General features: G+C 44.4%; 1 protein-coding gene across 1 annotated transcript in view; it reads right to left on the reverse strand.

Annotated features, from left to right (window-relative positions):
• Window positions 1–22,357, reverse strand: part of DRC12 (dynein regulatory complex subunit 12 homolog) — a 42,281-nt gene that overhangs the window by 16,226 nt on the left and 3,698 nt on the right. The window contains exons 2-3 of the mRNA XM_075328052.1: window positions 13,420–13,488; window positions 3,286–3,348 (exon numbers count right to left, since the gene is read on the reverse strand). Of these exons, the coding sequence (XP_075184167.1) occupies window positions 3,286–3,348; window positions 13,420–13,486 (130 nt within the window). The 5' untranslated portion in view covers window positions 13,487–13,488. The remainder of the gene's footprint in view (window positions 1–3,285; window positions 3,349–13,419; window positions 13,489–22,357) is intronic.

The raw sequence follows: 22,357 nt of genomic DNA on the forward strand, positions 1-22,357 counted from the left end.
TGACAGCAGGATGATTCACGCACATGTGCCAGCCGTGGCACATTGAAGACTTGTAGAAACAGTGAGCGATGTGACTAAGACGAGCTATGGCTCGTACTGCAGATGACCAACTTGAGAAGTGCTCGAAGCGATGAGGTTTCAACTTCTGTTTTGATGTCACTGAAGTGTAGCCAGCGGAGACGATTGGTCTAATTTCCTTGTCGGATTCTGGTTCCACCAACTCGTACATGTTGCCGACGTAGTTATCGCAGGTCTCCTTGTATAAGATACTTGGAGGTGTCAGCCACATGTTGTCGCCGAGTTTGGACGCAGGAGTGACTCTCATTCCTCGGTAAGCTGGATTTTGTTCGGTGGGAATGTGATGCCACTGTTCAGCATGATCTCTGTCGAAGATATTTTGCATGAAGTCGACAAAGTGTTTCTCCTTCTCTAGTTTTCTTTTCAAGGTGCGTTTTAGAGAGGAGAACCTTGCGGTTGCTTGCTGGAAGTTGTTTGGCAACCTTGGTCTTGGAGACTGAAAGGGTAATGGGGCTACCCAACTATTAGGGCGGCGTCACACACTACAATATACCGGGCGATATGTCGTCGGGGTCACGGATTCCGTGACGCACATCCGGCATCGTTAGACATATTGTAGCATGTGACAGCTACGAACAACTGTGAACGAGCAAAAATACTCACCTTATTGTTTATTTTCATAAAGTCATCCCTCCTTCTGCGCGCCGGTTGTTAGTCGTTCCTGAGGCAGCACACATCGCTCCGTGTGACACCCCGGGAACGACGAACACAGCTTACCTGCGTCCCACCGGCAATTAGAAAGGAAGGAGGTGGGCGGGATGTTACGTAAAAATCCGCACCCTCTGGCAGAAATCCGCACGCGCAACAACAAATGCACCAAAAATGTACCCAAAATTCGCATGCGGTTTTACCGCAGTTTTTTGCAGTTTTGGAGCGGTTTTGGTGTGTTTTTTCCGCGAGTTGGTCCCAGCGGTGATTTACCATTATCTATGGCAAAAACGCAGGTACCTACGGAAAAGAAGGGACATGATATTTCTTTTTTGCTGCAGAAAAGCCGCAGAAATTCTGCAGCAAAACCTGTAGGAAATAAAATGCAGTATGCGCACAGCATTTTGTTTTTTCCATAGATTTTGCTGGGGAAGACGGCAGAAAGATCATGAACAAAAACGGCACTTTTTCTGCAGCAAAAACTGCAGCAAATCCACAGCAAAAAAAGTGTGTGCACAGGGCCTTAGGCCGTGTTCACATGTTGCAGAAATCCTGTGGTTTTTGTTTTCAGCCACTGTCCAAACCAAATTATACAATAACAATCTTCTCTAATTATTGCATCTTTGCTGCATTTTTTATTCCTTTTCCCCATTATTTCTTGTGTTTTTGGTGCAGATGTGAATCTGCGTTTTTAAGTGTTTTTATAATACAGCAAAGCTTTGATTCTGCTCTTATAAAAGTAACTGCAGTTTTTCCATGCGTTTTTTTAAGCTCGACATAGAAGCCTCTAGAGAAAAAAAAGCACCAAAACCGCAGAGTTCAGTGGCGTCATTCATGAAATCACATCCGTTTTGCTTGGATAGTTAAACACTGCAGGTTTTATGTGCAAAAAAAGCAGCAGAAAACCCGGCATTTACGCTACATGTGAACACGAAGTAAATGTCCAAGCAAAGTGGATGAGACGTCATTAAATCTCCGCCCTCGGTGCGTCTAAAATCGCTGCTGAACTGTGCGCTTTTGGTGAGTTTTTTTCTCTATAGGCTTGTTTGTGGAGCCTAAAAAAATGCCAGCAAAAAAAAAAAAAGTGCTGTTTCATTTTTAAATGCAGAGTCCAAGCTTTACTGTAGTATTTAAAAAGCATTGAGAACCCGGATGCACATCTGCTCCAAACATGTATGAAATGTCAGGGAAATGCATTAAAGACACAGCAAACAGTCAATAATTAGGTAAGATTGTTATTATTTTGCGTACTGCAGACACCTGCAGAAACAACACAGCATTTACACTACGTGTGAACACAGCCTCAGTGATACATTTTTATTATACAATTTTTATGGGTTTTAATAGAGAAAAAAAATCAATTGCGCTATTTTTTTCGCCATTTACCGATCCCTATAAATAATCTGACCGCTGTGTTGTTCAGGTTGTTACGATTACAGGGACATCAAATATGTCCATGTTATTTGCTGATTTGTGATGATTTTTATTTTTTAAAAAAGTGGAATAAATATTACATTGTTCTTTTTTTATTATCTTTTAGTAATTTCATTAGAAGAAACAAAATATTTTCCTCTTCTTCTAGAATACAGGACACAGAGATTCTCTGCACAGTACAATGGAGCTCTGTGTCCTGTGTAATCAGGGGCTGCATTGCAGGTTCATCTATGTAAAATCCTTCTTCTGCCATCATCAAATCTTGTGGCTCAACAGATAGGACAGCTAGGGCTGTTGTTATGTGTTTGAAAGTTGCTGGTTTGATTCCAAGGGGGTGGTGTAAAATTGAATTATATATTTGTCATTTTTTTCTCATTTCTTAATAGTAGTTTTATCGGAACAATAGAATCTGACTTCTTCCTTTAGCTACATGGAGATATAGTATACACTATATCTATATTCATCCCTATGTAGCTGAATAATCTGCTTCTGGATTTTCTGCTTGCAATACAAGTCAAAATTAACAAATTCTCCTACACCTCTCAATACAGGCAGTGGCTCGCTGGTAGAGCTGCTACCTGTGGGCAAAGAGCTTACAAGTTGATGAATTCAAGTCTGGTCCCTGGAAACTCAGAGCAGATAAGAAGTTAATTTATGTACTGCTCCTCCTGAATTAATTTATTCACTGCACAAAGATGAGGAGCCTGGACAAGAGCTGTGAACAGCAGGACTACAGGAGAGAGTCCTTAAATCGGGACAGTCCTGCTGAATCCGGGACGGTTGGGAGGTATGACATAATGAAGTGGCAGAAACTCTGATTTACAAGCTGGATCACACACTGGGGTTTTTGCTGTAATTTTGATAAAGCAGTGTTGCAGATTGTATTCATGAGCTATGCCCCAACTAATGATTGGCATCCTGCTGCTTATTCACAGTTTAGGTGGGGTTAGACAAGTCTGATCATTGCAATCATTGCAAGGAGTAGTGTAAACCTTTAGACAAATTCCATTTACCATGAAAATATGTTTTATTAGCCCGTTATCTACACACAAATTCAACAAATAACGAAGCTAAAGGTGCAGGAGATGAAGAGAGTACAATACAAGAATATCCACTGAAACTTACCAAGGTGGTCTTGTAAGACATCAACCTCAAGAGTTGCTTTTCGAAACTGTTCTTCCAATGAACCTAAGAGAAGGAATCGGCAACATATTACACGAGAAGGGTAGCATGTTCAACATGACCCAAAGCATCTAAACAAGAAAACATTTTGTCCTTTGCGTTGCAGCCATTTTTTCATGTTTGAGTTTCCATTTTTTTCTTCCCTTTTTTCCAAAAGGCATAACTGTAATATTTTCCTTCAACATGAGGGCATAGAGCTACAGTATATGAGATTTTGTTTTTTGAAAGGGCTGTAAGCTTTATTGATATCATTATGGGGTAATTTTTTATTGCTTTTTCATTATCTGTGAGTTCAGAGCCTAAACTGCAGTTTCAAGTATAGAAATTCCTCCCATGCATGTCAGTGTAGGTAGCTTTAGCTGCTTCCTGCAGTGATGCAAGTTGTGGGTTCATTTTCCAGGAAGACTAGATCACAAAAAAAGAGAGAGTTGTTTATTTCATTATTGTGAATGTTTGGAGAGTTTTTAAAGAGGATGAGGAGCTATGATTCAATGAAGACGTCAGAGAGAAGACATCGCATAGCGAGGATAAGTGGAAGTCGAGACAAAGCCTTTAACAAGTCAGCATTTAGTCTGATCTACATTTCCTCAAGACTCACACGTGAACTTCATTCCTTTGTACAGGACCTTTTGCAAATAATCAATGTCTTGACTAGTTTTTGTTACATTATACCTCAAGCGAGTTAGCAAACTGTAGAAGAGCTGCTACTACAGTACAGAGATGTGTGCAGCAGGGGTTGTGCTCCTGGCAGCCTGTAATTCACCTCACCATGGCCGAGCTTACTGTCATGGTGGGTCCCTTTTACATTGCGCACATACACAAAGTCACCAAATAAAAATAACTATAACAGTGAGATGTAGTGTTTGCACAGTAGCTGTCCTACAGGTAGAATCTGATGGTGGTGACAGTTGTTTGTGCAGTTAATCTTAAATCATGAAGGAAACAGCTATGCCTTGGAAATAAACACTCTGGTGATAACAAGATGGATATTTCCCAGAGAAGCATTTCAGCTTAAAGTCTCCTTCCTACTGGCATGCCAGATTGGTGTATCAGTCTCCGCAAGGAGAAAGCTTTCCCCTAAGACCCTGTCTTAGCCTTTCATACAGCCAGATCGGATCCCATACTTTGCACTGACGAGGGGGCAATCACCCTGACATACCGTGTCTGCAAATTGAGGCTTTTATTTGGCATAAATCCTAAGTCATATGGCAAGGCTCATTAAACGGTCACTTTTGAATTTTAGAATTGCTACTGTGCCGCCCCCGTGTCAGCAACCGAGCTGCTCGGATCCGGATCCACGGTGGCTCGAGGGGCGTCTGGACCCGGGGGTCTCGCGGCCACTCTAATGAAGGGAGATATTTACAGGGGGATGTGGTATATTGAGAGTTCGTGACGCCACCCGTGGTGTGTGGTAAGATGGAGTACCGCTGCTGCAGCTGGGAGTACCCGATGGCAATGGAGTGGCCAGCCAGGTGTTTAACCCCTCCACGGGTAGGGGGGATGCCCCGGGACTCGGTGATGGGGACATGGAGGTGCCGTTGGGGAGGTAAGGGCTACTTGCATACTCGGTAATGCAGCAATCCCAATTGATAGATATAGTTAACAGCATTAAAATAAATCCTTTATTGATTATTCTAAAAAGAGGAAACCAATCCCTCTAATTAAGTATTTTCAGCTCACAAAGCCTTCACCATGTATAGTCAATGCGTGCCCAGATAGCCTAAGGCAGTTCATACCGCTTTTAGAACATCATGGTGGAGGCCACTAGTTCAAAAACAAATAAACAAACCAACATAATAAACAAACACAAAGTGATTATGCCAGATCAACGGACCTTGGTCCAATTTGATAGAAAACCTAGGGCATAAAAAACTAAATATACCTAACAAAAATTCATCAATTTTTATATGATACTGACAGCGGTCAGATACCACAATTATATACATATATTAGGCATATAGCAGGAATGGTTCAAAAACAAATAAACAAACCAACATAATAAACAAACACAAGGTGATTATGCCAGATCAACGGACAATGGTCCAATTTGATAGAAAAACTAAGGCATAAAAAACTAAATATACCTAACAGAAATTGCATCAATTGTTATATGATACTGACAGCGGTCAGATATCACAATTATAGACATATATTAGGCATATAACAGGAATGGTCTCACCAACTCCTTCCACAGATAGGGGACAGGCAGTCTCTCCTTTGGATCCCTGGGTTCAGCATACTGATCCAGCATTCACTCTCCCTGTCCAATCAGGAGACCATAAAATAACAAATTACCTGCCACCCCAAGCTCCCGTCCTAACAAGGACGGTCCACATCTAATGCAAGGTTGGACCCCTAAGCTGACCCTGTTAGCGTCCCGACGCGTTTCGTCCACATCGACTCCTCAGGGGACATATTAGAAATACACCAGGTCCTCACTGCCAGCCCTCACATGCCTCAGATGTCAAAAGAGTCTGGCTCGTATACAATGGGGTCTTTTAAACATGGCGCTAATGTGGCTCCTCCAATCAGGAGGGACAACTCACCTGATGTTTAATTACATTAGTGTTGTGTAGATAATGATATAATCCACTTAGTACTGAGCACGTGTAGAGCAGCGTTCAAAGCTGCTCAGCGTGCATTTCATCCGAAAGAACCGCCCATGGCTGTCAATAGACAGATGATAGGAGGAGAGGAACACCTCCTCCCCCTCCACAATACGTCACCTCGACACGTCATCTGACACATATTACACTGGCGTCCCTCATGGAGGAAATCCCCAGCAGGCGGACGCACGTAACTAAAGGGGAGGGTCTCCCTTTCTCATTCAGAGCACCTCTTCCTCCTGCGTCACCCAGGCTTGCGCTCCACGAGCGTTCCACCCAGGGCACGCCCCCGGAGATGACCGCTCATGAATGAGGGGAGGACCCTCCTCTATCCCCATCCAAAGTGCTTCTCCCTATTCCGTCCCCCAAGCTTGCGCTCCACGAGCGTTCCACCAAGGGAACGCCCCCGGAAGCGCATGTCATGAAGGAGACACTCAGTAATACACACCCCAATTAGAACTCCATTGGCCAAAAGCCCGGTCACTCTTCCACCATCGAGGAAACACGCCCCCAAACCGGGGACGAATAGGCAAACGGGCAAAAAACCTTTTTAACCCATCACAAAGGTCCCTCTAACAGATCATGAGGCGTGTATTTGAGCCGTAAGTCCGCATATCATCATATTAGGCATTATATCGACAATGCCAGACAACGGATCATTCCGAGTATAAAGGTCTATTTTCAACAAGTACTGGTCGATCCTGAGGATGGACAGAGAATTGTGCCCAATTCTGTCTAAGCAACCCCAGATTACTTACAGGAAGGGTAAATCCTTGGCAGATCGCTTGGTTCACAGCCACTTCGTGCGAACAATTGAAGACAATTGGCTAGTCAAGGGCACCAAGGAAATTAAGGGTTGCTTTAAATGCTCAGGATGCATTGCATGCCCGGTTATACAGGTCACTAAGACCTTTAGGAGTAATGTGACCTCTAGGGAATATGCTATAAGACACTTTATCAACTGCCGCACGCAGGGAGTCATATATAAGATCGACTGTGTGTGCGGACTTGAGTACATTGGAAAAACCATCCGTGAATTTAGAAGGAGGATAGGTGAACACCTAGGTGACGTGGAACATCGGAGGGACACGGCTGTGTCCAGACATGTCATTGAAAAACATGGGGGTGATTCTAAGGTACTGAGATTCACGGGAATTGACAAGGTCCTGAGACCTAAAAGAGGTGGAGACTGGGACAGATTGGTCCTTCAGAGGGAAACGAGGTGGATGTTTAAGCTTGAAACCCTCTCACCGGGGGGCTTAAATGAGCAATTGCTGTTTAATAGCTTTATTTAGTGTCCGTGGTACCTCCTGCTAAATAACTGATCCTTATAATCCTCCAATTTACTTTAATGGAGAGATCGGTGGCGTCTATTGAAAAAATATTTTTGTCACCGAGGGTGTAATCCATTACATTTGCTAGTATCAATTACTATTTGGACCCTTTATGCCGGCAGGCATGGGGTCCATTTGGAGGTATGAAGAAACCCATAATATGTGGATACATTAATCTCCTTGGTTCATCTACTCTTTTTAAAAAAAAACCCTTGGAATACACTTTATATCCCCTATGTACCCATTAAACCAGTGTTCTTTTTCATTGGCCGTCCCTTGCATTATATGATATTGCTGATAGAAGGTGACTCCTACTGATACTGGGAGGTCCCTTATGTACGAGGCCACCAATTGAAGATGATGCTGCCCTTATGGAATGAGTAGTTGTCCAGCTGCATGCGTTGTTTGTGTAGCTGGTTCATCCCTTTGGAGTGCAGCATTGGGACGGCTGATCCCCCCTTTGTTTGGAGACCTTTATACTCGGAATGATCCGTTGTCTGGCATTGTTGATATAACGCCTAATATGATGATATGCGGACTTACGGCTCAAATACACGCCTCATGATCTGTTAGAGGGACCTTTGTGATGGGTTAAAAAGGTTTTTTGCCCGTTTGCCTATTCGTCCCCGGTTTGGGGGCGTGTTTCCTCGATGGTGGAAGAGTGACCGGGCTTTTGGCCAATGGAGTTCTAATTGGGGTGTGTATTACTGAGTGTCTCCTTCATGACATGCGCTTCCGGGGGCGTTCCCTTGGTGGAACGCTCGTGGAGCGCAAGCTTGGGGGACGGAATAGGGAGAAGCACTTTGGATGGGGATAGAGGAGGGTCCTCCCCTCATTCATGAGCGGTCATCTCCGGGGGCGTGCCCTGGGTGGAACGCTCGTGGAGCGCAAGCCTGGGTGACGCAGGAGGAAGAGGTGCTCTGAATGAGAAAGGGAGACCCTCCCCTTTAGTTACGTGCGTCCGCCTGCTGGGGATTTCCTCCATGAGGGACGCCAGTGTAATATGTGTCAGATGACGTGTCGAGGTGACGTATTGTGGAGGGGGAGGAGGTGTTCCTCTCCTCCTATCATCTCTGTCTATTGACAGCCATGGGCGGTTCTTTCGGATGAAACGCACGCTGAGCAGCTTTGAACGCTGCTCTACACGTGCTCAGTACTAAGTGGATTATATCATTATCTACACAACACTAATGTAATTAAACATCAGGTGAGTTGTCCCTCCTGATTGGAGGAGCCACATTAGCGCCATGTTTAAAAGACCCCATTGTATACGAGCCAGACTTTTTTGACATCTGAGGCATGTGAGGGCTGGCAGTGAGGACCTGGTGTATTTCTAATATGTCCCCTGAGGAGTCGATGTGGACGAAACGCGTCGGGACGCTAACAGGGTCAGCTTAGGGGTCCAACCTTGCATTAGATGTGGACCGTCCTTGTTAGGACGGGAGCTTGGGGTGGCAGGTAATTTGTTATTTTATGGTCTCCTGATTGGACAGGGAGAGTGAATGCTGGATCAGTATGCTGAACCCAGGGATCCAAAGGAGTGACTGCCTGTCCCCTATCTGTGGAAGGAGTTGGTGAGACCATTCCTGTTATATGCCTAATATATGTCTATAATTGTGATATCTGACCGCTGTCAGTATCATATAACAATTGATGCAATTTCTGTTAGGTATATTTAGTTTTTTATGCCTTAGTTTTTCTATCAAATTGGACCATTGTCCGTTGATCTGGCATAATCACCTTGTGTTTGCTTATTATGTTGGTTTGTTTATTTGTTTTTGAACCATTCCTGCTATATGCCTAATATATGTATATAATTGTGGTATCTGACCGCTGTCAGTATCATATAAAAATTGATGAATTTTTGTTAGGTATATTTAGTTTTTTATGCCCTAGTTTTTCTATCAAATTGGACCAAGGTCCGTTGATCTGGCATAATCACTTTGTGTTTGTTTATTATGTTGGTTTGCTTATTTGTTTTTGAACTAGTGGCCTCCACCATGATGTTCTAAAAGCGGTATGAACTGCCTTAGGCTATCTGGGCACGCATTGACTATACATGGTGAAGGCTTTGTGAGCTGAAAATACTTAATTAGAGGGATTGGTTTCCTCTTTTTAGAATAATCAATAAAGGATTTATTTTAATGCTGTTAACTACTTGCATACTCACTGAGTCCAATAACGCTGACACCGACAACTTTATTAAACCAAAGTTCTGGACACCGCTGCCGCTGAGGGGGAGCACGTTTGGGTCCCATTTCTGATAGTGTTGCCTGTTGATCTGTGACCTTTTCCCGAGGCACCTTGTTTCTTTCTAGTTGGTCCCTGTAGCCTAAAACTAGTTGGGTCCTGCTCCCCAGTATGGCTAACTGAGGGAGCTTGCTCTCAGGGTTCACGCTTGGGATTTCTTAGACCGTATTTGTGGAAAGTCCTATCCCTCTCGTTGCGCTAGTACCCCGATTTTGGAGTGGGTGGAGAGCGGATCTTGAAGGCTCTGTCCTCGTCGGGCGAATTGTCAGGTTGCCTGAAGCTACTCCCTGACCTAGGGTCCACATACCCGTCGTGCCATGGTCCCAGCCCGGTGATGGTACAAGGCCGCCGGCTGTCTTACGTGCCCATTGTCACGATCCCCTGCGACCAGGGGTCCAGTTCCTACCAGGCCCAGACCAACATCTGCTACCTAGTAGTTCCAAGGAGCCCAGCTCCTGACCTCCTCTCACTTTCACTTCCAACTCTACACTGGCCTACTCCTGACACTCCTGACCTCCCCTTAACCAACCCCCAAGTGGGCGACCCTATTCCACTCAGGCCGTCCACTAGTGTGTCTGGTGGGTGTGGTGCAAAGTGTTCCTAGGATTTTGATTAGCTGGTTTTGGCAACACCATTTGTTTGGGACCCGTAACCAAGGAGGAGGTGGATATTGCACAGAAGGGCAGATTGCACCATACCCTGTGACGACCTGATAGGCCAGGGTGTCATACTACATCCAATAGGTGGCACTAGAGTTTGTCTACTTCCTCACTGAAGAGGCAATTTGCATATCTCCCAGAGAAGCATTGCAGCTTAAAGTCTCCTCATTACTGTCATGCCAGATTGGCGTGTCAGTCTCCGCAAGGAAAAACTACCCAAACCAGCCTCATCTTATCTTCTCAGAGAGAATTGGATGATAATGAGGAGGAGGAGGAGGAGGAGGAAAAACAGGAGATGGCTGCCTGCACTACAGAAAGTACTATCCACACCAGCGTCATGTCATCTGTTCAGTGTGGATGAGCTTAAGAGGAGGAGAGGGAGGAGGAGATGGAATCATCCTCCTGGTGGGGACAGGGAAGTCTGGAACACATGGCTGACTTTATGTCCTGCTGCCTTTCGGATGACCCTCGCGCTGTATGCATTTTGGCCACCACTGATTACTGATTGTTCAACTTTATCGACCCAATCTGCTACCTGTGGCGAAGAGGGCTTGTAAAGTGGTGCAATACCAGAAGGCCTTCCAGCTATAAAGAGGTGTAGTGCTCATGACCGGAAGTGCAGTGACATCTGATCATGGGCACTAAGGTAAACCTGGCATTGGATGCGGTCAATTTAAACAGGTATGTGCCACCATGCAGTGATGCTGGGCATTGTGTGTATGCTTTTACGCCCACCACGGCGTGATAACATGCTATTTGGGCAGACTAGTCGGGGAAACTAACGCCCCTGTGATTAGTCACTACAATCTTTAGAATATAATAAATAATCTTTAGAAATACTTTTTCTAAAGATCTCTTTATCTATGCTAGTGTATACAGGGACGGTTAGGGAGGAATTATAAATATGCATCCAGAACTGCTCGTGGTTCTGAGCAGAGATGAGCGAACCTTTCAAAGTTCGGTTAGCAAAGTACATTCAAACCTTAAAATAGTTTGGTTTGTGACCCCGAGCCTCAATGGAAGTCAGTAATTGGCGGTTTGTGGTTCCCCCCACATGCTGCCAGTTATAAGCAGAACACTTCTGGGGGACGGTAGGCACGGTTTTTCAATTTTTTTTTCTTTGTGCACACTGCTTCTGATCACGCTGATTTTACCCCCAGTCCGAGATGTTCAAACACTGCAAACTGCTCTCACAAGGCTGATCATCAATCATACCCAAGTACAGTGCTGCTCGCTTGAATGGTTTGTACTTGCAACTCATTCGAACTTTGAACCCAAACTCCGAAACTTTTTTGGAAGTTGGTTTCCGAACCTGAACTTTGAACATTAAACTTCAGGTTCGCGGGTGTGATGTCCCAGGACTGTGGGGTACTCAGTCCCAGGCGTATGTGACACGGAACTCGGTCCCGGGTTGGTCTGAAATAAAAGAGGTGTTTAAGTAAAAGAAAATAAAATTGTTTTTGTCGACTATGCCACTTGCAGTGTGCGGCCAGGTTATTTGGAGCCGCCGCTGCAAGGTTCTGCTGGGCCTGATGGAGTTTTGCAGCTTAAGTGTTTTGGGCCCTCCGCAAGCAGGGCTGGACCCCAGCAGTGGATGATGGGGATTGTGTCAGTGTGAGTGCACGGGGTGATCAAGAACAAAGTCCACACCAGTATTGCAGTTTCTACTTGCCTTTACTTTGTAGTGGTGGTACCTGAACCCACGGGTGCTGGTCCCAGGTGTTCACGCTCCCCTTGTTCTCCGTGCTAGCTGTGACCTGGGTTGGCTGTCCTCCGTGCACTCTTGTTGTTGATGGGCTCCCGTGGCCTAGAGCTACTTGGGAACCCCTCCGTTTCTGTCTTGGTTCTATTTCAGGCAGCCTAGACTATTTAAGTTTTTTTCTTATTGAGTGCCGGAGTTATATTTTCTTATATTTTCTTGGATTTTGCTATTTTTCTCCAGAGCACCACCTACAGTCGAGCCAGGCCTCCTCTTTCTCTTATATTTAAGGAGTTCAGTCCCCAGTCTCCTCTTTGCTGCTTGTGCTTCAGACTTTTTTGGGCTGGCGATGGACCCTGGAGATCTTCTCACCCGGCAGAGTTAATAGCTAACCATAAAGTGTCAAACTGTCCTAGGGTCTGCACCCCGCCTTGTGCTGAGTACTGTGAGCCTTGGTTCCAGACTTCCACAGGCGTCCCGCGATTCCTGGAGTCTGACGCTTCCACGGGTAACCCACGGTGCCTGGAGTCCTGGTTCTGAACTCCAGTCGCTCACTCCTTTTACAGCACTCCGGTGGTTCTTCAGGTCAGTTTCAGGACTTTCCACTTTCTACTACTACTCCTCTCCTCCTCTCCTTTACTTCCTTCTCTCTTTCTCCTCTGACTGACTGCACACCACTTCCTCCTGCCAACTTTCCAACTGACCACTGGCCCCTCCCCCTCGCTGGGTCTCTCCCTCAGGCTGGGTGGTACTATCCAATCAGTGCCCTCCCCTTTTAACTGTTTCTAGGCAGTCTCCCAGTTTGGTGTTGGGGTTGTGTGTGGCCTGAAGTTGCTGGTGTGTTTGCTGGCACAGGTATTACGGGGTTTGGGTTTTCCACGATTTACATTTGTGGCATCTGGTACCTCAGGGGTGCTGCACTTATCTCTAGTTCTGGGTGCACAGGGAACTTTACAGGTTCCCTTTAAAATACATTTTATCTTCGGTTCTCTTTGGTTTATTGTCAGTCTGGAAAAGTGAGTAATACTCTGACAATATTGTTCTCAGCAGTGATATGGTAGTCAGAGATGCGTCCAGGCGTCTTCTCCATGATGTTCCCATTGCTTTCATTTCTGTGATTTTCCTGCCTTCCCAGGCTATGCCGGAAAAATGCTCAAGTTTCCATTCCAATATACTCGGTACTCGAGCCAAGTTTGTTTGAGCATCTGAGCTGCTCGATTTGAATACTGAGCACTAAAGTGTTTGGTACTCGCTCATCACTACATGACATGCATCTATGGAGCAAAGCAGCAAATTACACCATCATTATTGTTATTACAAAATATCTTACAATATTTAGCCAAAAGACATGCCATTTACCTTTATATATTTTTCCTGATTATTACCTATACAGTAGTAATAGTTATTGTCTATTAGACATCAATAAATAATGGTCTGTTTAATACACCACACCTAGGTATAATGACATAAAAAAGTACACCCAGAAGATAATGCAACCAATGTCATTTATACCATGTGCTGCTCAGTACCTGTCCCGGCCTTTGACTTCTTCGCTTTCTTTTTCTTTGATGACTTTGCCTTTAATTTTGGTGGCATTTCTACAAAAGACAGTGATATTTACTGTTAGCATTTGTTATTATTATAATTGTGCTGCATACATAGTATATTTTTAAAAAAAAGTCATAAATAGATGGACATGGAGAACAAAACATTATTTTCTCTTGATTAAAAATACACTTTCAAAAAATGTAGAAACAAGATAAACGGGAGTATCAAAGTGCGCATTAAATGTTATTGGAACAAAGAAAAAGGGGGAGGGGTTGTGGGAATCACACAACACCAAAAAAATTAAAAAGCAAAAGTACTATGAGGAGCGGACAGAATAAATAACATTAATGGCTTTCACATATCCAAAATATAATTACATCCCATAGTTTAGGGGAGTCACGCATAAATATATACTGTATGTATGTATATATATATATATATATATATATATATATATATATATATATATATATATATATATATATATATATATATACTGTTGTACAGTCAGTTTTAAATTGTCACATTGGTATTTTAATTCTCAAAAGGTGTGGGGGCAAGTAAAATGGCATGGAATGTAAGCTGACCCATATATATATATATATATATATATATATATATATATATATATATATATATATATATATATATATATATATATACTTCAGTGCATAAAGGGTCAGAGAAAATCTGCCTATAGTAAACTCAACCTACACACTGAGGCTTCATCAGGGAGGGACTTCCCTCCCTGATGAAGCCATGACTGGGACGCACTGCTACCCAAGGCGAAACACGTGTTGGTGGGCATGGGGGATTATCTTTCGCTCTGAGGACCCGGCTCTCCCATATTTATTATTGGCATTTGTCTCTTTGAAAAGGTATACATTGCTACCATCTACCTTATAATGGCATAGGGGCTTCTTTTATTCTAATGATTATCACTCATGATCCATTCTAAACAGTGCATGTAGATGAATTTATATTTGGAAACGTTTCCTCTTTTTATATATACTTATCACCTTAATCAAATGTGTAGGTTGAGTTTACTATAGGGAGATTTTCTCTGACTCTTTATGCACTGAAGTATATATATATATATATATATGGGTCAGCTTACATTCCATGCCATTTTACTTGCCCCCACACCTTTTGAGAATTAAAATACCAATGTGACAATTTAAAACTGACTGTACAACAGTATATATATATATATATATATATATATATATATATATATATATATATATATATATATATTCATATATATATACACATACATACAGTATATATTTATGCTTGACTCCCCTAAACTATGGGTTCTAATTATATTTTGTATATCTGAAAGCCATTAATGTTAATTTATTCTGTCCGCTCCTCATAGTACTTTTGCTTTTTATTTTTTTATGCACTGAAGCACTTTATATACATATATACATGTGTGGGTCAGCTTACATTCCATTCCCTTTTACCTGCCCCCTACACCTTTTGAGAATTGGAGTAGAAGTCGCTGAAGCGGACTCCGGTGGTGATGTAACAGTTGGTGGATGGAGCGAGACATGATGTCCCAGATGTGCTCAATTGGATTCAGGTCTGGGGAACAGGTGGGCCAGTCCATAGCTTCAATGCCTTCATCTTGCAGGAACTGCTGACACACTACAACCACATGAGGTCTAGCATTGTCCTGCATTAGGAGGACCTAGGGCCAAACGTATCTCACAAGGGGTCTAAGGATCTTATCTCAGTACCTAATGGCAGTCAGGCTACCTCTGGCGAGCACATGCAGGGCTGTGTGGCCATCCAAAGAAATGCCACCCCACACCATTACTGACTCACTGCCAAACCGGTCAAGCATCGCTCTCCACGACGTCTCCAGACTCTGTCACATCTGTCACATGTGCTCAGTGTGAACCTGCTTTCATCTGTGAAGCGCACAGGGCGCCAGTGGCAAATTTGCCAATCCTGGTGTTCTGTGGCAAATGCCAAGCGTCCTGCACGGTGTTGGGCAGTGAGCACAACCCCCATCTGTGGACGTCGGGTTCTCATGCCATGCTCATGGAGTCTGTTTCTAACAGTTTGTGCAGACACATGCACATTTGTGGCATGCTGGAAGTCATTTTGCAGGGCTCTGGCAGTGCTCCTCCTGTTCCTCCTTCCACAAAAGCTGAGGTAGCAGTCCTGCTGCTGGGTTTTTGCCCTCCCACGGCCCCCTCCACGTCTCCTGGTAGCGCGTCAATCCTCTGGACACTACGCTGACAGACACAGCAAACCTTCCTCCCACAGCTCGCATTGATGTGCCATCCTGGATGAGCCACGTTACCTGTGCCACTTGTGTGGGTTGTAGAGTCCGTCTCATGCTACCACGAGTGTGAGAGTACAACCAACATTCAAAAGTAACCAAAACATCAGCCAGAAAGCATTGGTACTGAGATGTGGTCTGTGGTTCCCACCTGCAGAAACCCTCCTTTATTGAATGTGTCTTGATAATTGTCAATAATTTCCATCTGATGTCTATTCCATTTACACAACAGCATGTGAAATTGATTGTCAGTCAGTGTTGCTTCCTAAATGGACAGTTTGATTTCACAGAAGTTTGATTAACTTGGAGTTATATTCGGTTGGTTAAGTGTCACCTTTAATTTTTTGATCACTGTATAATTTGGCAGGTAATATAATATTGGAAATTCTAGCAGTGTGTAATATACTCACTATTAGGATTGGTAATTAATGAGCAAACAAAAAGTACATTTCAAATGAGGAAAATGTAAATATGTACTTATACCCATGGAAGGTTACTTTATACAGACAACGAAATCAAAAAGCAAAGAAATTCTGTACTATAGCAAGAGAGTAATTTAAAAAGTGTATCTTTATTGAAACAAATAGTTAAAATATAAATAATACAATTAGTGGTCAGCAGGTGGTACCAGAACATCACATACAGGTAGCTGCAACATTAAATCTACAATAGGTGCCAAAATGTTCATTTATTACAAATTCCTGGCAGTGATAGTGTAAGAGATAAAACAGCCAAAGGCCTCTTTCACACGTCCATTAAAAACCACGCAAGTTTTTCACGGACGTGTCATAGGTGCGTTTTGCCCTCCCTGAGCCGTGTTAATGGCTCACGTGTGCTCTCCGTGTGTTATCCGTGATAACACACGAAGAACGGAAAGTTTCTAGTCACTTGTCCCTGGCGTCGATGTACGTGGTGCTGATCTTCGGTCTCCGGTTCTGCCGACTCCCCACTGCTGCTGCTTCCGGCCGCAGTGAAGTGAATATTCAATGAGCATAATGAGCGGCGGTCGGCAGCAAGTGACAGCAGCGGCAGAGACAGGAGGGCTGGAGAAGGTGAGAAAGATTTGGGGTTTTTTTTCTCACAGACACATGTCTTCTCTCCGGTGCGTGTCATACGGAACACATCCGTGTGGTCCATGTGTGTTACGTGTGACACGTTTGCGTTCTGTGTGACACCCGTGATGCTGGAGAGAAAAGTGACATGTCGGTATGAGAAACATACGGACACACGTAAGTACGGACCGGACACACATTCCGTGTGCAAATACTTACGTGTGTCCAAAACCATAGGAATACCTAGTTTTACGTGTGTACATGTCTCCGGTACGTGAGAAAACTGCCAAACACGTACCGGAGACACGTGTGTGTGAAGGGGGCCAAAAAAGGAGTTGGTAAATACCAGTAGTTCTGGACTGCCGTCACTGTCGGGAAGAAGTATTTCTCTTGTCATATCTTTAAACTCGTCAAAGAGTTGGATATTGACTAAAAGGGCCACTTAATATGGGGGTTATGGTGGTCTCCTTAAAAAGAGCCCCTCCTTGGCTAGGTCCTTCCCAGAGGGATATCTGGCTATTTTCTGTGTCAAGACTCCTAACAGAGGCTCCACAGACCTTTTTTGATTTGCATACTTCCCAGGGGGCAATGCACCTAGGATTTCACTGTGTTGAGCGCCTTTGCTGGCTGCCGACAGTGTTTTCTCTGGCTGGTCTCCCCGAGATCAGTGATTGTTTTGTCTTGCTGGTCTACTAGGCATTGCTCCCACCAAGCCAAAATCCTACTCCACACTGATGAGGGGCAATACCCCAAAACAGCTGTCTGTGGAGGGATACCTGGCCTTGGTATTTCCCTTGTCATATCTTTAAACTTGTCAAAGAGTTTGATATTGACTAAAAGGGCCACTTAATATGGTGGTTATGGTGGTCTCCTTAAAAAGAACCACTCCTTGGCTAGGTCCTTCCCGGAGGGATATCTGGCTATTTTCTGTGTCGAGACTCCTAACAGAGGCTCCACGGACCTTTTATGATTTGCATACTTCCCAGGGGGCAATGCACCTAGGATTTTTACTGTGTTGAGCACCTTTACTGGCTGCCGGCAGTGTTTTCTCTGGCTGGTCTCCCAGAGATTAGTAATTGTTTTGTCTTGCAGGAAGAAGTAAAGAGAAGTACAACAATTATAAAGATAACATACAAAGGTGAAATCATATGGCAGTATATACCTTGTGTAGGTAATGGCGCCAGCTCAATCCCTACATACACGTACATTTCGGTGTACGCCTTCTTCCGGGGATAGCCTCACATCCACATTGATCCACCCATCAGCCACCGACCAATTCAATGAAGAAAAAAAAATAAAGCCAGCACTAAATGTGCACTACAGCACTAAAATTCCAAACTGTACTTAGTATAAAAATTTGCGATGTTTGGCAAAAAAATTGCAATTTCTTGAGCTGCCTCGCCACGTCACGGCAAATATCTTTGGGGCAGTCCTACACTAAAATATTTTTATACAATGTACCAGATGGCCTCACATATGAAATAGTAGAACTGTTCTTAGCAGCACTTACTTGGTCTTTTTCAATCCCGTACCTGACTGAATCATGGCTTTGGGTGGGACAGGCCCAAGCAAATGCTGCATGAAGTAAATAGCCTGTGGACAGGGCCTGATTTTTTGCCTGAAAATCTAGCTGCAGAATTATAGGGATATTGGGTCTGAGCACTAACTATTATCCATAAGGATATAAATAATTTTATTGCATGTTGCGTAAAATTTGAGGCAACTAAAAAAACGTAAATTTAGCATTTTTAATTTTTTTGATGCTACGCCATTTACTAATCAGATTGATTGATTTTATATTTTGATTGGGCGTTTCTGAATGCAGCAATACCAAATATGTGTATATTTTTAATTTTTTTAACTCTTTAAATTTCAGTGATTTGAACTTTTATTTTTTTAATTTGTTAAAACTTTTCTTTTAACTTTTTTTATTTTATTAGTACCCCTAGGGAGCTATAAAGATCAGCTGTCTGATCACTTATTCCTTTCTGTCGATCAGACCAACATTGCTCTGATGCAGGAAAGCTGCTTTCCTCTCAAACACGGCCCTCTGCTGGCTGTAAGAGGAACTGATTCACGATAGCTAACAGGAGTCATCACAGGACACTGTGCTACTATGGCAACCATTGGCTCCACATGATCACGTCACGTGACTTCCAATGGATCTGAATGAGTGCTTGCCGCAGCTGGGATGTACTCCGCGCTCTCACATTTTGACAGCGCGGTGCAAGGGGTTAACAGGCATGGGTGGATCGCGGATCCACTCGTGCCTGATAGCCGTACATGGCAGCTGTTCAAATCAACTGACATGTGCGGAACTCACCGCCGGCTGCCCGCTGCAGCCGACGGTGAGTATATCAACATGAGGCAGGACATACACAGTACATCCAATGTTGGTAAGAAGTTAATTACTTGTGCGTGCACTTTATATGCAGTGTCTTTCCTCTTGCTATATAGTGATAGTTTGGGAAAAGGTACGGTGCCGGCTATGAGAGAGACTTCGAACCAGACCATGAGATAGCCCTGATAGTTGCTGAGGGAGTATCGGACGGAAAAGATCCTGAGAAGCACCACATGCGGTATGATGTGATAGTGATGTGATTTTATATGGTGTAAAAATTTCAGCACCAAATCTGCATCTCTTGCCAAAAAATGCAGCTTTCTGCCAGGAGATGCAGGCCCATTAACTCAGTGAGGGTTCATCGAGTTCTCCTGAGGTTAGCTTACCTCAGGTGGAGGGCCGTGGGAATCTCCAGCTGTGACTGCAAATAACCTGGGTGATGTCACCGCTGATCGCTGCAGCTCAGTCTGTGCCTGAAGTTACAGTAGGCAGTCATGTTCTATGGCCGCACGCTGTCCATTCAGATGTAGCAGAGCTGGAATCGTCGTGGGACCTTGTAATGATTAGGTCGGACCTCAGTCTTTTGGGGGTTAATAATAGTGCGAAAGAGTTTTTTTGTATTTTATTTCACATAAAGTTTTTTTGGGTGTTCGTGTTTATTTACTTTCACTTACAGATTAGTAATGGGGGGACTGTCACATCTAATGGATGCTACAATCCTGGGCGGCTGCAGGCTGCTAATTTTAGGCTGGGGGACCCAATAAGCAATACCAGCCCTCAGCTGTCGGGATTTATCTTGGCTGGGTATCAAAAGTTGGAGTGGGGGGGACTGGATGTCGTTTTTTTAAATCATTTATTAGGAGATGCTAGATCTCTTAAGGTTAAGAGCCAAAACTTGGAATAAAACAATTAATTTTATTGAAATCGCAATTAAAAGATGTTGAGTAAAAAAGTACAGCAGTAGGGAAGTGTAAAATGAAATATTTGCCAAAACATCAAGTTAGACGCAGTCTAGACTGAAGAACAAACTTCATTAAATCTCCTTGACACATAAAAAATATTATTAAATTATTAAATGTGAAATTATAATAGATGCTTATAAAGTGACAAATGCCTGTGCAAGTATAGCAGCAAAATTGTCACAAAGATAAATCTCTATTATATCATACAAAAACAGGCAACCTGCAATACTACATAATGACCACAAGATGGCTCTCTCTTTATCTGGCTCACAATAAGAGCCATAGTACGTACATAATGCGTTCACAGCCTTTGAGAATATGGTATGTAGTAGAAATGTAGGCTTTTTGGGTTGTAACCTGTGTTTATAATCAAAATAGGTTATTAGTGTGAGGTCAAACAGGAGTAAAGCTTACTTGAAGGTAGGCAGAGTGGTATGTTATCCTCAGGTTCCTCCACCCGAAGCATGCATATACAGGACCGCCACTATGAATCTCAGGGCCCCATACTGGCAAAATTTTCACGCCCGGTTGAGATTTTGCCCAGGTTCCAGTCCTCAGACCTTCCACAGTCTCACCGCCACTTTTGGAAAAATTTAGTGTGTGTGTATATAAATATATATATATATATATATATACACACATATACACACACGTCATGGCCAAAAGTGTTAGCACCCTTGAAGTTGTTCCAGAAAATGAAGTATTTCCCTCAGAAAATTACACATATTAAAAATTAAAAATACTACACAGCCTCCTCTCCATAATACACCCTCTACACCGCCCCTCACTATTGTATCTCTCCCACACTGCCCCATATACTGTATAATTTCCCCCCAAACACTACTTCTTTGTATAATATACTCCCCCACACTGCTCCTCTGTATAATATCCCCCCACACACTGCTCCTCTGTATAATATCCCCCCACACACTGTCCCTCTGTATAATATCCCCCCACACACACTGCCTCTCTGTATATCCTCCTGGTACATATGCCCCTACTCCTTGTATATATGTCCCCCTCCTGAGCACATCCTGGTATATATGTCCCCATCCTGGTTTATTTGTGCCCTTTCTATCATGTATGTTGTCCTCATGGTATATATGTCCCCATCCTGGGCCTCTCCTGGTATATATGTCCCCATCCTGATTTATTTGTCCCCATCCTAGTATAGATAGATAGCTGGGAAGCTTCTTTAATGAACAGTATTGTAGTATTAGCCATGGCCGGCTTTAGGCATGTGCGACTTGTGCGGTCGCACAGGGCGCCGATGGCCATGCTTCAGGGGGGAGCGCAGCAGAGAGGTAAGAAGTCATAAATTTCCTGGCTCCTCCGGTTCCAGCACTGCGTTTTTACTGTAACCGCTGCCAGTTACTTACTTAGCCGGTTAATTACTTAGCTTCATGTAGCCCCGATCCAGCCAGGCCCACCATCTTCACCGAGCCCCAGTCACAGCTGCAGCAGAGGGGCGCGGTGTCGCTTCCGCCACAACTGCAGTCTGCACATAACTAAGGTGTGTGGAAAGTACTTCTAGGGTATCACATGCAAATTAGCCATTTGGTGGGGGAGGCACTGTGAATGAATTAGAACAGACAGGTGGTGCGTCATCCCGCAGCCCAATGTGATGAGGTCATCACTTTGCACCTCATCACAGTGCTGCAGGCAACGCGGAGCTGGCGAGCGCGTGGCATCCGGCAGGGAGAGGTAGGCGATCTATGAGCTGAAGATTGCCGGGGGTGGCGGGGGACCCGCTGACTCCAACCGGGGGGGGCGGGGAGGGGTCGCTGACTCCAGCCGCAGGGGGCGGGGAGGGGCCGCTGACTCCAGCCGCGGGTGGTGGAGGGGCCGCTGACTCCAGCTGCAGGGGGTGGGGAGCCCGCTGACTCCAGCCGTGGGGGATGGGGGGCCGCTGACTCCAGCCGCTGGGGGGCAGCTGACTCCAGCCACGGGGGCCGGGGAGGGGCCGCTGACTACAGCCACGGGTGGTGGGGGGGGCACTGACTCCAGCCGTGGGTGGTGGGGGGGGTCACTGGCTCGAGACCCGGGTTGTGGGGGCGCCCTCTGACGGCAGCCCCTGCCTTGCTTTAGCTGGATGTGTGGAGGGCACACATTCAGCTGAAATGCATCGCTGCTCAGAAAGGACGCTGCAGGACGTGGGAGCCGGGGAGGGTGAGTAAAATGTTTTTTTTTTCTTTCTGCAGTAGACAAATATACGAGGAGAGACCCAGAAAAGGCACATATTCACAAGAAGGAGGAGATATATACCAA

The sequence above is a fragment of the Anomaloglossus baeobatrachus genome, chromosome 11 (genome assembly GCF_048569485.1).
Source record: "Anomaloglossus baeobatrachus isolate aAnoBae1 chromosome 11, aAnoBae1.hap1, whole genome shotgun sequence".
In the NCBI taxonomy this organism is placed as follows: domain Eukaryota; kingdom Metazoa; phylum Chordata; class Amphibia; order Anura; family Aromobatidae; genus Anomaloglossus; species Anomaloglossus baeobatrachus.